Source organism: Sturnira hondurensis, unplaced genomic scaffold (assembly GCF_014824575.4).
Source record: "Sturnira hondurensis isolate 20B ecotype Veracruz unplaced genomic scaffold, ASM1482457v3 Scaffold0019216, whole genome shotgun sequence".
Taxonomy (NCBI): Eukaryota; Metazoa; Chordata; class Mammalia; order Chiroptera; family Phyllostomidae; genus Sturnira; species Sturnira hondurensis.
This window is the reverse complement of record NW_028091847.1, coordinates 6,171,797-6,184,755: the sequence shown is the minus strand read 5'-3', so window position 1 is coordinate 6,184,755 and position 12,959 is coordinate 6,171,797. Positions and strand designations below refer to the sequence as shown.

The 12,959-nt window shown below is 40.6% G+C and overlaps 2 protein-coding genes across 3 annotated transcripts in view; one reads left to right on the top strand and one right to left on the bottom strand.

Moving 5' to 3' along the window:
• Nucleotides 1-10,040, bottom strand: part of INTS7 (integrator complex subunit 7) — a 63,418-nt gene extending 53,378 nt beyond the window's left edge. The window contains exon 1 of the mRNA XM_037027587.1: nucleotides 9,812-10,040. Coding sequence (XP_036883482.1) covers nucleotides 9,812-9,905 — 94 coding nt within the window. The 5' untranslated portion in view covers nucleotides 9,906-10,040. The remainder of the gene's footprint in view (nucleotides 1-9,811) is intronic.
• A 194-nt stretch (nucleotides 10,041-10,234) lies between these two features.
• Nucleotides 10,235-12,959, top strand: part of DTL (denticleless E3 ubiquitin protein ligase adapter) — a 76,466-nt gene continuing 73,741 nt past the window's right edge. For both annotated transcript variants that reach the window (XM_037027603.1, XM_037027602.1), the window contains exon 1: nucleotides 10,235-10,408. In XM_037027603.1, coding sequence (XP_036883498.1) covers nucleotides 10,357-10,408 — 52 coding nt within the window. In that variant the 5' untranslated portion in view covers nucleotides 10,235-10,356. The remainder of the gene's footprint in view (nucleotides 10,409-12,959) is intronic.

The window sequence follows — 12,959 nt, the reverse complement described above, 5'->3', positions numbered from 1 at the left end:
AACACTTAAAAGGAGTTAACCTTTTAACTCCTTTTAAGGTTAACTCCTGAAATGATATTTTAACCAACAGGACTGAGACATCCCCTGTCCGTATGAAGCTGTGTGACTAGATCCCCACTGGCATCTTCACCAACCAATCAGAGCAGCCCCACTCCAACCCATCAGGACAATGCTTTTTAGACCAATCAAACTGTCAGGATTTGGAGTCCGAATGTGCATGAGAACATACCAATCAGGGACCAGGGCTGGGTCCCTCTCAATATACAAGTCGACTCCTCTCTGGCTTGGGGAGTGCACCATGCCTTTCCATCCAAGACTAAAAATGCAAATTATCCCATCCCCAATATAGTGAAACCAGAGGGCCACCGTTCCAAGTCACCCTAGGGCTGCCTGACAGTCATGCTGTCTCATAATTGAGCTGTTCCATAGCTGTGCTGTATCACTACTGAGCTGTGTGCAATGAATGAAGTTTCCTTCCTCACCATACTCCAGATTGGAGATTCTGCTGGTACTGAATTGGTGCTAACGATCATCAGTTAGCAAAGGCTTACGTTAGGGAAAAAGAAAGGTCCCAAACCAATGATCTAACAAAAGTGCCAAGATGATTCCATAAATAAGCAAAAGATAATCTTTTTAACAAATGGTTCTGGAACAACTAGATATCCAAAAGCAAAACACTCTTAATCTTTAACCTAACACCAAATACAAAAATCAACCCAGAAAGAACAATAACTGAAATGTAAGAGCTATAATTATAAACAGCATAGAAGAAAATACAGGATAAATCTTTATGGGCTTGGCAAAGAATTCTTAGAGAAAACACAGAAAGCACAAACCATAAAATAAAAAAGTGATAAACTAGATGCCATAAAAATTAAAAACTTTTCAAATTCTGGCCAAGATGCAGGTGCAGGTAGATACACTTTGCTTCCTCACACAACCAAAAGAAGGACAACAACAAAAAACCACAACTGCCAGAAAGTCGAACTATATGGAAGTGAAAGAAAGGAAATCAGGACTCAAATCAATGATTTGGAGCAGAAGAAATAAACACTCAGCCCTGGCTGGTGTAGCTCAGTGGATCGAGCGCGGGCCTGCGAACCACACGATCATGGTCCAATTCCCAGTCAGGGCACATGCCTGGGTTGCAGGCCAGTTCCCAGCAGGGGACACATGAGAGGCAACCATGCATTGATATTTCTCTCCTTCCCTCCCCCTCTAAAGATAAATAAATAAATAAATATTTTAAAAAAAACATTCACCCAGAAAAGAATGAAATACAAATTCAAAAAAATGAAAAGAGGCTTAATTAGGAACCTCCAAGACAACTTTAAATGTTCCAACATCCAAATCATAGGCCAGAAGGAGAAGAACAAGAGCAAGAGATTGAAAACTTATTTGAAAAAATAATGAAGGAGAATTTCCCTAATCTGGCAAAGGAAATAGACTGCCAAGAAGTTCAGGAAGCTCAAAGAGTCCCAAAGAAGTTGGATCCAAGGAAGCACACACCAAGACACAGCATAATTATATGAAGATGAACGATAAGGAGAGAATCTCAAAAGCAGCAAGAGAAAAGAAGTTACCTATAAAGGAGTTCCCATAAGACTGTCAGATGATTTCTCAAAACAAACCTTGCAGGCAAGAAGGGTTGGAAAGAAGTATTCCAAGTCATGAAAGGCAAGGACCTACATTCAACATGACTCTCTCTATCCAGCAAAGCTGTCATGTAGAATGGAAGGGCAGAGAAAGTGCTTCCCAGATAAGGTCAAGTTAAAGGAGTTCATCACCAATAAGCCCTTATTATATGAAATGTTAAAGGGACTTATCTAAGAAAAAGAAGATGATCAAAAATATGAAGAGTAAAATTACAACTCAAAACTATCAGCAACCAAACCTAAAACAAAAATAAAAACAAACTAAAAGCAAACAATAGAACAAAAACAGAATCACAGAAATGGAGATCACATGGAGGGTTATCAGTAGGAAGATGGAGTGGGGAGAACGAGGCAAAAGGTACAGGGAATATGAAACATAAATGGTAGGTACAAAATAGACAGGGGAAGGGTAATAATATACAGGAAATAGAGAAGCCAAAAAACTTATATGTATGACCCACGGACATGAACTAATGTGGGGGAATACTGGTGGGACACTGGGTGCAGGGCAGAGGACAATAAGGGGGAGGAAAAAATGGGACAATTGTAATAGCATAATCAATAAAACATACTTTAAAAAATTAAAAACTTTTCAAAAGATAATGTCAAGCGTCCCCAAAGACAAATCACATACAGGAAGAAAATATTTCCAAAACAAGTATTGTGTATCATAAAGGACTTAATCCTTTATGATAATAACTCAGTAAGCAACCCAGTATTTTAAACGGGCTAGATTTCAAAAGAAATTTCATTAAAGAGGAAACATGAAAGGCATATGAACAGATATCAACATTGCTAGTCATCAAGAACATGCAAATTAAAAAACACAGTAAGATACCACTACATGACTACTAGAATAACAAAACATTTTAAAAGACCAACAATATCAAATGCTAATGAGAATATGGAGCAACTAAGCCTGATACACTGCTGGAAGAAATGCAAAACTATACACGTCTTTGGAAAACAGTAAAGTTGTTTCTTATCAAGGCAAACACATTCTATACACTCAGTAATCCTACTTCTAATACTTATCCAAGTGAAATGAAAACACACACAAAGATATATATACAAATGCTCACAGCCGCTTTATTCACGATAACCCCCTAATGGAAACAACCCAAAGGTCCTTCAACTGGTAAATGAATAAACAAAATGTGGTATATCCAATATAATGGACTGCTACTAAGCAATAAAATGTAATGAATCACCAATTCATGCAATAACATCACTCTGATAAATGAAAGAAGTGAAACCCAAAAGACTATATACTGTATGATCCTATTTCATGTGACATTGTGAAAAAGGCAAAACTATAGGGTCAGAAAACAGACCAGTGGTTCCCAGAAGCAAGAGAGAAGGGACTGACTGTACAGGAGCACAGGGCAGGGTTTTGGAGCGATGGGAGTATTCCACGTCTTGACTGTGGTAGTGGCTTCATGATTGCACATACTGGGTAAATACTGTTATTTACAAATTATGCCTCAATAAATCTAATTTTTTAAAAATCAAAAAGGGGGATCCAAGGTGATAGGAGAGTAGGTGTCAGGACCACTGACCTCCTCCCAGGACTAAACCAGAATTACAACTAAAACATAGAACAATCAGCCCTGGCTGGTGTAGCTCAGTGGATTAAACACGGGCCTGTGAAGCAAAGGATTGCTGGTTCGATTCCCAGTCAGGGCACATGTCTGGGTTGCAGGCCTGGTCCCCAGTAGGGGACACATGAGAGGCAACCACACATTGATGTTTCTCTCCCACTCTTTCTCCTTCCCGTACCCTCTCTCTAAAAATAAATAAATAAAATATTTTAAAAATTATATAATAATCAACCTGAATTACCAACTGAAGACTAGCTGAATAGAAGTCTTATAACCAAGGACTTAGAGAAGCCACATCAAGACAGGTAGGAGAAAAAGGCTGGTGCTGTTCCCACAGGCAGTGGCTGAGATTCTGGGTGGGTATCTCAGCTACAAAAGCTCCCCCTGAGAAGCAAGGGGTCTCAACCCCACACAGGGCTCCCCAGCCCAGAGAACAAGAGCCAGGAAGAAGTGCCTATAATAACACCCGGCTGTGCAAATCAGAGGGGATTCTGTTCACCAGGGAGAGACAGGAGCCTGCTAGAGACACAGGTGCCTCTTAAAGGGCCAATACACAAAATCTCCCTCACAACCACTCACCCTGGATTCCAGTGGACAGTGAAGCAAACTAGACTCAGGGAGAGACTGGGGTCTGTGGCTCTGGGGAGAGGACAGGGAGGATGGCCGACAGGATCCCTGTGCTGAATACCTCTCCCACACCACAGACACCCTCTTTCCCTGGCAGAGTACTCCCCTCCTCCCAGCATTAGCCTGAGCATGCACAACAGCCCCACCCTCTAGACTCTCTGTCACCCCACCCTGTGGAGTTTGCAACCTGCTGAGGAGTCAGCTGTCTGGGCTAGAGTGTAGAGATCCGAGCAGTCTCAGGGGGTGTCAGTGATGAGTTGTGTGGCTTTGGGGTGAGGGCCATTCCCCCTGCTTTCCCATAAACCTGACTGGTGCCTCCCTCTCACAGGAGACCCACAAAACACTCCCTGTAGGATCTCAGTGGCGCCACCTTGCTGAGCATAGGCTCCTCAAGGGGGCTAGGCAGAATCTGAGACAGACTGACTTGTGTGGCTCTGGACAGTTAGTTACCTACCAGGGAGCTCCTATAAGACTGTCAGCTGATTTTTCAGTGGAAGCATTTCAGGCCAGAAGGGACTGCCATGAAATATTAAAAGTGACAAAAAGCAAGGACCTATGACCTAGACTACTTTACTCAACACGGCTATCATTTAAAATTTAAGGGGGAAATAAAGAGCTACCCAGAAAAGACCAAGCTAACGGAGTTCATTACCACCAAATCAGTATACAAGAAGTGTTAAAGGGTCTACTTTAAGAAGAAAAAACCCCAGAAATAGTTATAAAAATAAAATGACATTAAGATGTATCTATCAATAATCACTTTAAATGTAAATGGCTTAAATGCCCCAACAAAAAGACACAGGGTAGGCTAAATGATCAAGTGGGATTTTTTTCCGGGAATGCAATGTTCGGTATAATACCCACAAATCAATAAATGCGATACACCACATAAACAAAATGAAGGTTAAAATCACATGACCATATCAATAGATGCAGAAAAAGCATTTGATAAAATTAAGCACCCATTTAGGATAAAACTTTAGAACAGAGGGAACCTACCTCTATCTACATAATAAAGACCCTATATGACAAGCCTACATCAACATCATATTCAACAGGGAAAAACTAAAAGTATTTCCCTTAAGATCAGGAAAAGACAGGGCTGTCCACTTTCACCACTCTAATTCAACAAGGTACTAGAAGTCCTAGCCACAGCAATCAGACAAGAAGAAATAAAAGACATCCAAAATGTAAAGAAAAAAGTAAAACTGTCATTATTTGCAGATGACACAATACTGTACATAGTGAGAATATCCAGAAACCAGTTGCATTTCTATATACCAATAATGAACTATCAAAAAGTGAAACTAAGAAAACAATCCCATTTACAATTGCATCAAAAAAATAATAAAATACCTAGGAATAAATTTAACCAAGGATGTAAAAAACTTGTACTTGGAAAAATTATAATACACTGAATAAAGAAACTGAAAAAAGATACGAACACATAGAAGCATATACTATATTCATGGATAGGAAGAATTAAATGTTCACACTACCTGCAGCAATCTATAAATCCAATGCAATTCTGTTCAAGATACCAATGACATATTTCTCAGAACTAAAACATATATTCCAAAAATTTATACGGAACCACAGAAGATCAAATCTTATCTTTGCAACAGGATGAATGGATCTGGAGAGCATTATGCTAAGTGAAATAACCCAATCAGAGAAAGATAAATACTCCATGATGCCACTTAAATGTAGAATCTAATAAACAAAATGAACTAACAAAATAGAAAGAGACTCATAGATACAGAGAACACACTGACAGTTGTGAGAGGGGATGGGAGTTAAGGTGAAGGAATTAAGCCAAAAAAACCCACTCATGGGCAGAGACAAGAGTACAGTGATTATCAGAGGGGAGTGGGAGGTGGTAGAAAAGGGTAAAAGTGGGATAAATTGTAACAGTGGGAAACTTGACTTTGGGTGTTGAACACACAATGCAATATGAAGGTGGGTCCTGACAGGATAGTTCAGTTGGTAACAGCATAGTCCCAGTACACCAAGTTTGCAGGTTCAATCCCCAGTCAGAGAACATGTAAGAATCAATCAACAAATGCCTAAGTGAAACAAATTGATATTTCTCTTTCTTTCTCTCTCCCCCTTCCTCTTTCTCTAAAATTCAATAAATACAATTTAAAATATATACAAATTAGGTAATATAGAATTGTACACCTGAAACCTATAATTTTATTAAACAATATCACCCCAACAAATTTAATAAAAGTTAAAAGAAAAAACAACAAGAGTTAATGTTCCATCCTTTAAAAAATTATTATTTTTTAAAGATTTTATTTATTTATTTTCAGAGAGAGCAGAGGGAGGAAGAAAGAGAGGGAGAGAAACACTGACGTGCGAGAGAAACATCACTGGTTTCTCCTCGTGGACTCCCAACTGGGGACCTAGCCTGCAACCCAGGCATGTGTCCTGACTGGAATCAAACTGGAAACCTTTCGCTTTGTGGGACAACACGCAACCCACTGAGCCACAGTCAAGGCAAAAAAAGTCATTAAGAATGAGTATCTTGATGTGGAATTAACAGCATCAGGTTCAAATATTTCTTTACAAGTATTTTACCATTCACAAAATGCTGACCTTATCGACGTAAGAACAAGTGCCTTACAATATCACTGTTCAGTGACCTTTTGCTCATCATTAAATAATGACAAACAAAATGTTTGTCTTGCCCTGGTTGGTATGGCTCAATGGTTTGAGCACTGGTCTATAAACCAAAAGGTCGCTGGTTCGATTCCCAGTCAGGGTATGTGCCTGGGTTGTGGGTCAGGTCCCCAGTAGGCCGTGTGAGAGGCAACTAATGGATGTTTTTCTCCCTCTCTTTCTTCCTCCCTTCCCCTTCCCCTCAAATAAATAAATAAACTCTTAAAAAATGTTTATCTGAAAGCTTTTTACTAGTTGTCACTATGTTTCATCAGAAAAGATAACCAGAAAGTAAATGTGCATAGGCAATTTCAATAATTCACTAATGGATTACATTCTGTAAATGCATTCACATTAGCACTTGACTTGGAACATATTTCCTCACAGAAAAAAAATATCACTCTCAGCTTTCATAGCACTCTAGAATCTAATAACTGCTTATGATAGAAGTTTCTATAAAAATCAATTCAAAATTAATTCATATTCCTAATTAAGATATTTAGAACATAAGTCTTCTTTGCCTGCTCCTTCCCCACACACAAAAAAGGTCCTTCTTTTGTTCTGTATGTACAAAAGAACTGTCACTGAAGCTCTAGAGTCTTCTTCCGGCCAAACATAATGTCAACGGGGTTATACTAAGTGACTGACAGTGGCTCATGCAGCCTTACAGGCTTTTCTAAAGACCTGACATGAAAATGAGGGGACACACAGCTAGGGCAGTGAAGGACACAGGGAAGCGGGGAAGCGAAAGGCATGTCTGAGGATGAGCTGAGGGGAAGAGAAGGAACAGGTGTGTGCTCATGTATACGTGCTAGGGAAGGGGGTGGGAACATCTGCAGTAATTGGCTTTTTTTCCTCCTCTCCTCACTGCCTGTAGTTGAGTTAGAGGCTAACGACAGTAAAGTTTTGTTTGTAATAAGTTAACCTTGAATGGAATAAAAGAGGTAAAGGAGGAAGCAGTCCCTCCACGTAGAGGGAGTCTCCCAACAGAATACGCTCTGTTACTTCTCCTTGAAAAACAACCACAGGCCACATTGGTTTGTTTAAACAGGCTAATTTAAAATGTACCAAAGGTAATTTTGAATACAGACAGAGAAATGTTTTGACCTCTCTAGCATTTCCAAATCTTCTTTCTTGAAGATAAAGTAAGCCCACATTCCTCTAACCGGACCATCAAAGTAAATAAGCTAAACAGTAAATTTCTTGCTTATTTCTGAAGTAAGAGCCTTAGGAGAAAGGAAATGACAAGTTAGGCTGGCTCCAAGGGACAGAAAGCAGGGTGCAAAGGAAGAGAGAAATGCATTAAGGCCTATTATTTAGCAATAATCTTGGCCTGGAGCAGGATTGCACCCATCTTACTTGCTCTAGGCCAGTTTCAACTCCATGATAAACCAAGCACCTGAAAAGAGGTACACAGCACAATCAGATCTTGGTCTAAGGGGTTATTTGCTTTATTTATATTATTAGCTACAAGCAACCTGAGGAAGAATGACCTGATTGTAAGTCCAATGACCAGACTGCCACTATAAAGTCAGAGATTGAAGCGGAGGAATGGGATGCTTTTTCTACATTTTACTTCTTATTCTCCCACCAAACAGAGCTCTCTTCCTTTTCAGTGCCTGGTGTTAAACAGTGCTTAATTCAGCTGCAACATGCAGGTAGACTAGGGAGAACTAAAATTGGTTGTTTGTAAATTGTATATTCATTCAAAATTCACTTGGCAGCAGTAAAACACATTTTTCTAAATTTATTCAGCACCTAAAACGTGCAGAATGTTTTCGTAGAACAGTGGTTTTCAGCTCCGGTTCTGCATCAGAAACACTGTGAACCTTTTCAAAAATACCTACGCTAGGACTCCAAACCTACCAAAGCTTTGAGGCAGGGTCCACACTTGTTTAGCTGCGTTGAGAAGGTAGGCACTTAGATCCTCAAGCTATCCTCTGTCACTTGTGACTTATTTGACTGGTCCTGCATATATTGATTATACTAGGGGTTAGGGAAAGAGTAGGCTGCTGAATCTAGTCCTCAGAATAATTTTATCTGATAGACATGTTTTAAAAATTTTGAATTCAATGTCAATATTAAAAATGAGATTTCACAAAAAATTCAGGAAATCCTGGCTTCTTTTCTGAAAGACTTAAAGTTTGGAAATGTCAGTGAAGGTGGGAGAATTTTTGACCTACGAAGCTACAGACCTACTGTAGCATCGTAGGTCTGTTTTAAAGGCAAATAGGGGTTTGATACTACTTCTGATAATAGCCACCCACCCTGTTTATGGCTTTCTGTAGCAAGTTTTGGCTGTCTTTGGGCACATATGACTAGAATAAAACCTTGGGTGAGAATTTAAAGTACTGGTAAAGATGTAAATGAACTTAATAAATTGAAGAATCATGAAATCTTAAGCTGGATAAATAAGTTAAAAAAGAAAAGGACTGATTAGTAAGGGAAACTACAGCGATGAGTATACAGAAGTCTGAATGAAAATAAACGATGGTCCAACTAGCATAATCACAGTGATGATGATCATGATGATTTCCCCTTTCAATAAAAATCTTTGTAGTACACGGAAACAAAGGTTTCATTTTAATACCTGAGTTCTGTGTTGACAAATATCTGGCCTTGTCTTCCATACTCACATTTACAACAATCTTGCCAGCTCAATAGTACTGTACCCACTCTGCACACAAAAAAACCGGTTAGGTGACTTGTCCAAGAATATAAAATGTGTGAAGTGGGAATTCAAGTCAATCTAACCCCAAAGCTCCTTCTACTACACCAACTGTCCATTCATAGCCCCCGTAAGGAAATAGAACTCATGCAACTGTCTGCAGAAAATGAGCAGGGGATGGTTTTCGTTTGGTCTCGGCTGTATTTGATCTGTCCAGTACCTTGCAAAAAAGAGTTACAGATCTCAAATAAATCGCTATAAAGTCAGTGCAAGATTATTTCTCTCTTGGTGAAAACGTGATCTCAACTGAACGTCCTGAAAAAAATAACTTCACAATTTCAATTAAGCATTTTTTAAAACTGCTCGGATGATTGGGGGAACTGTGCTCCCAATACAGCGGGACCATCACTAGAGCGCTCAACTTGTTCGACTAGCCCAAGGCCAATCCAGCAACGCGGCAATTTCCCAGATTCGCCAAACGCACACGCGCCCGCCCGGAGAAGCTATGCGCGTGCGCCTTCCCCGCCTTCCCGAGGCTACCTCCGCCTGGTGGCGCCACTTCCCCCTACAGCAGCTCAGCCCGCTCTTTCCAATACCTTTGTCTAATTCCATAAGGGCAGAGTTAGCATCCAGCTCCTGTTCGCCATAGCCGGCATCTGCCAGGAAAGATTTAGTTGAATTTGACGCCATGGCCCGAATAAGCTACTCATCTAGCCTATTTAGAAAGATTGCAAACTCTGTTCCAACACCGCCATCTTCTTCCACCACCTCGCGGATTTTTCCTCCGCGTTCTGTCAAACAGTATTACGCATGCGCCCTGATCAACCAGCGGTTCGCCAGCGCCTCCGCGGCCCCCCGCGCAGGCGCTCAGTGAGCTTTTCGACTCCTAGGTTCCCGCGGCTGGGAGAAAAGGAGGCGGGGATTGGAGGGGGAAGTGACTCGACGACGCCGGACGCTGCGGTGGGAGCCAATCAGAGGGCGTGACGTCAGTTTGGCGGGGAGTTTGGTGGCCGGGGCTTACAGTGGCGGGAGTTGGAGGCTATAACTAGTCCTCTTCACAAGGACGCAAGCCACGACTTCTGCTGAACCTGGTAACACATCTACGACATTTTTCCTCACTTGAACCATTTCCCCGGCCCAGATGCTCTTCAATTCGGTTCTCCGACAGCCCCAGTTTGGCGTCCCGAGAAATGGTGAGTAACGGCCTTAACCGCTGCTTGTTGCTGGCGGGATTCGCCTCCCCTAAACCACACCTCGGACCTAGGCCGACTCCAGTTGTTTCCCAGCCCCCGAGTTCTCTTACGGCCGGAGTGGATTCGTGTTAGCAAAGACGAATGAAGAAAGCTGCACTTTTATGCCCTCGGGACACTTTTAATCGTAGTCTGGATTTCTAAAGTTGTAATGTAGGCTGGCGGAAGGAAGGGAATGGATTTAAATGGCCTCCTTTACGGCGTATGTATGTATTAGACTTGAACTGCAAAACGCGTGCGTTTGTGGGCGAGTGCGATTCTCTCGACAGCTATGTGAGATCGAAGAGATTCCTATTAATTAACTTGTTGTAGAATCTTAGTGAACTCTGTTTATTTGACACCGGTGAATGCGACCCGCTGTTAAGGAACTCGGTCAAGCAGAGAAGACAGAACATCTGCTTCTGGCATGGTCAGGAAGATTTTTTTTCTCCTTGATTACTTCATATGCATGAAAATTTGAAATTATAGAGTGAAAAGTGTCCATTACCCCACCCCCCGAGATGATGACTGTTAAATAGATTGAAGTATATTTTCCAAATGGTTTTAGAGGCCAGAGGTGGTATTGTTATTTAGAGAAATGGTATCATGATGTTTTGTTTTTCACTTTAACGATGTAACTTGGGAATGTTTCTATATTAGTGTGTAAAAATCCAACTTGTCTACAGTTCTTGAGGTTCCTTAAGTTAAAATATTGGCAATAAGACTTTTGAGGTTCCGTTTGGGTGTCATTAACCTGAAACTTTCTGATAAGGGAGTTACTACCCAGTCTAAGCTTGGATAGAATGAAATTTTATTCATTTAAAGATGGATAGGTCTTCCTTCTCCTTAAAACCACGTGGAAAACAAAAAGGAAAGCTGAGAAGGGAACTTTTTATATTTAAGACATAAGTCTAGGACAGTGATTTTCCACCAGTGTGCCACAAGAATTTTTGAAACATGGAATACCTGACTATTTAGTTGAGTCTGACCTCTTCTCCCTTAGATTGTCAAATAAGGAAATGACAACGGCCAACACAACAATAGCCGCCTGGTGTGAGTGAATCAAAAATTATATCATTTTTTGTCAGATCAGCAAAAAATATATTTTTGGGGTGTGCTGCAGAATTTTAGTGAATTGGTTTGTATGTGCCAATTAGATGAAAAAGTTGAAAATCATTGGTCTAGGAAAAGGATTTCCAGGAAACTAAGTAATCCCTCAATTTCCTGCCTCCAATCTAAAACTTTATACCAGCACTCCTCCATCCATGCACAAAGGGTAAAATTTTCTAATTTTGTTTTACAGTGGAGTAGAATTTCATTGTGTGGATGTCCCATGGTTCTTTTTCCTCTTCGATAGCCCTTTAAATCGTACTTTAAATGTCTTCTCTTTCTGTCTCCCTGGGGACCTTGAGCCACCTCTCTACCCTCTGTGTCACGAGTGGCAATACAACACAGTGGTTAAGAGCTGTGTCTTTGGAGCTAAAATGCCTGAGTTTTTATAAAATACCGCTCTGGGGGGATAAAATATTATCTGGGGGACTTGGGACAAGCCTTGATTTTGTCATACATTTTCTTCTAAGTCTCCAATCTGTCCTTCCAATCTTTCCCTCTCTCATTCATAAATTCTCATTCATTGTTACATGTTAGGCTCTGAAATTTATTCATTCTTATGTATTGTGCACTGAACATTACAGGGCCATCTTCTTTCCCCTTGCACGTTGGTGTTCCATCCTAGATGCCTTTTCTTTTTCCATCTACTCCCATTGATGATAAGGGCTTCTTCCACTACCACCTGCAACCTCCCTTCTCTAGCTTTTACATTCAGTCCTGTATGAGTGTCTTTACCTAGATGGTCAGTCCCACAGGCATCTCAAACTTCAATACCAAAACCCCGAACTCACTTCCCCCACACACCTGCTCTATTACCTATTTTTGGCTATGGTTCCATTATTTTTAACTCAGTCTTCCCAGCTGGAAACCTGAGAGTTAATCAAAATTTCCCCATTTTCCTCAAGATACACATCCAGAAAGTTTTCTTAAAGTTTCTTCTTTTACCCTCTTACTCCGCCCCCTGCAATCACCACAGTGTTGTCTATATCCATGAGTCCTTTTTCCTTTTTATTTGGTCCCTCCACCCTCTAACCCTACCTCCCATAGCTGTCAGCCTGCTTTCTATCTATGAGTCTGTCTGTTTTGCCTGGTAGTTCTGTGTTTTCATTAGATTCCACATGAGTGAAATCATGGTATCTGTCTTTCTCTGACTGGCTTATTTCACTCAGCATGATGTTCTCCAGGTCCATCCATGCTGTCACAAAGGCTAAAATTTTCTTTTCTTTTTTTTTTTTTTAATAGTGGAGTAGAATTCCACTGTGTAAATGTCCCATGGTTTTTTTATCCACTAATCTACTGATGGACACTTGGGCCACTTCCATATCTTGGTGATTATAAATAATGCTGCAGTGAACATAGGGGTGCTTATATTCTTTCAAATTAGTGTTTTGGGTTCCTTTGGATA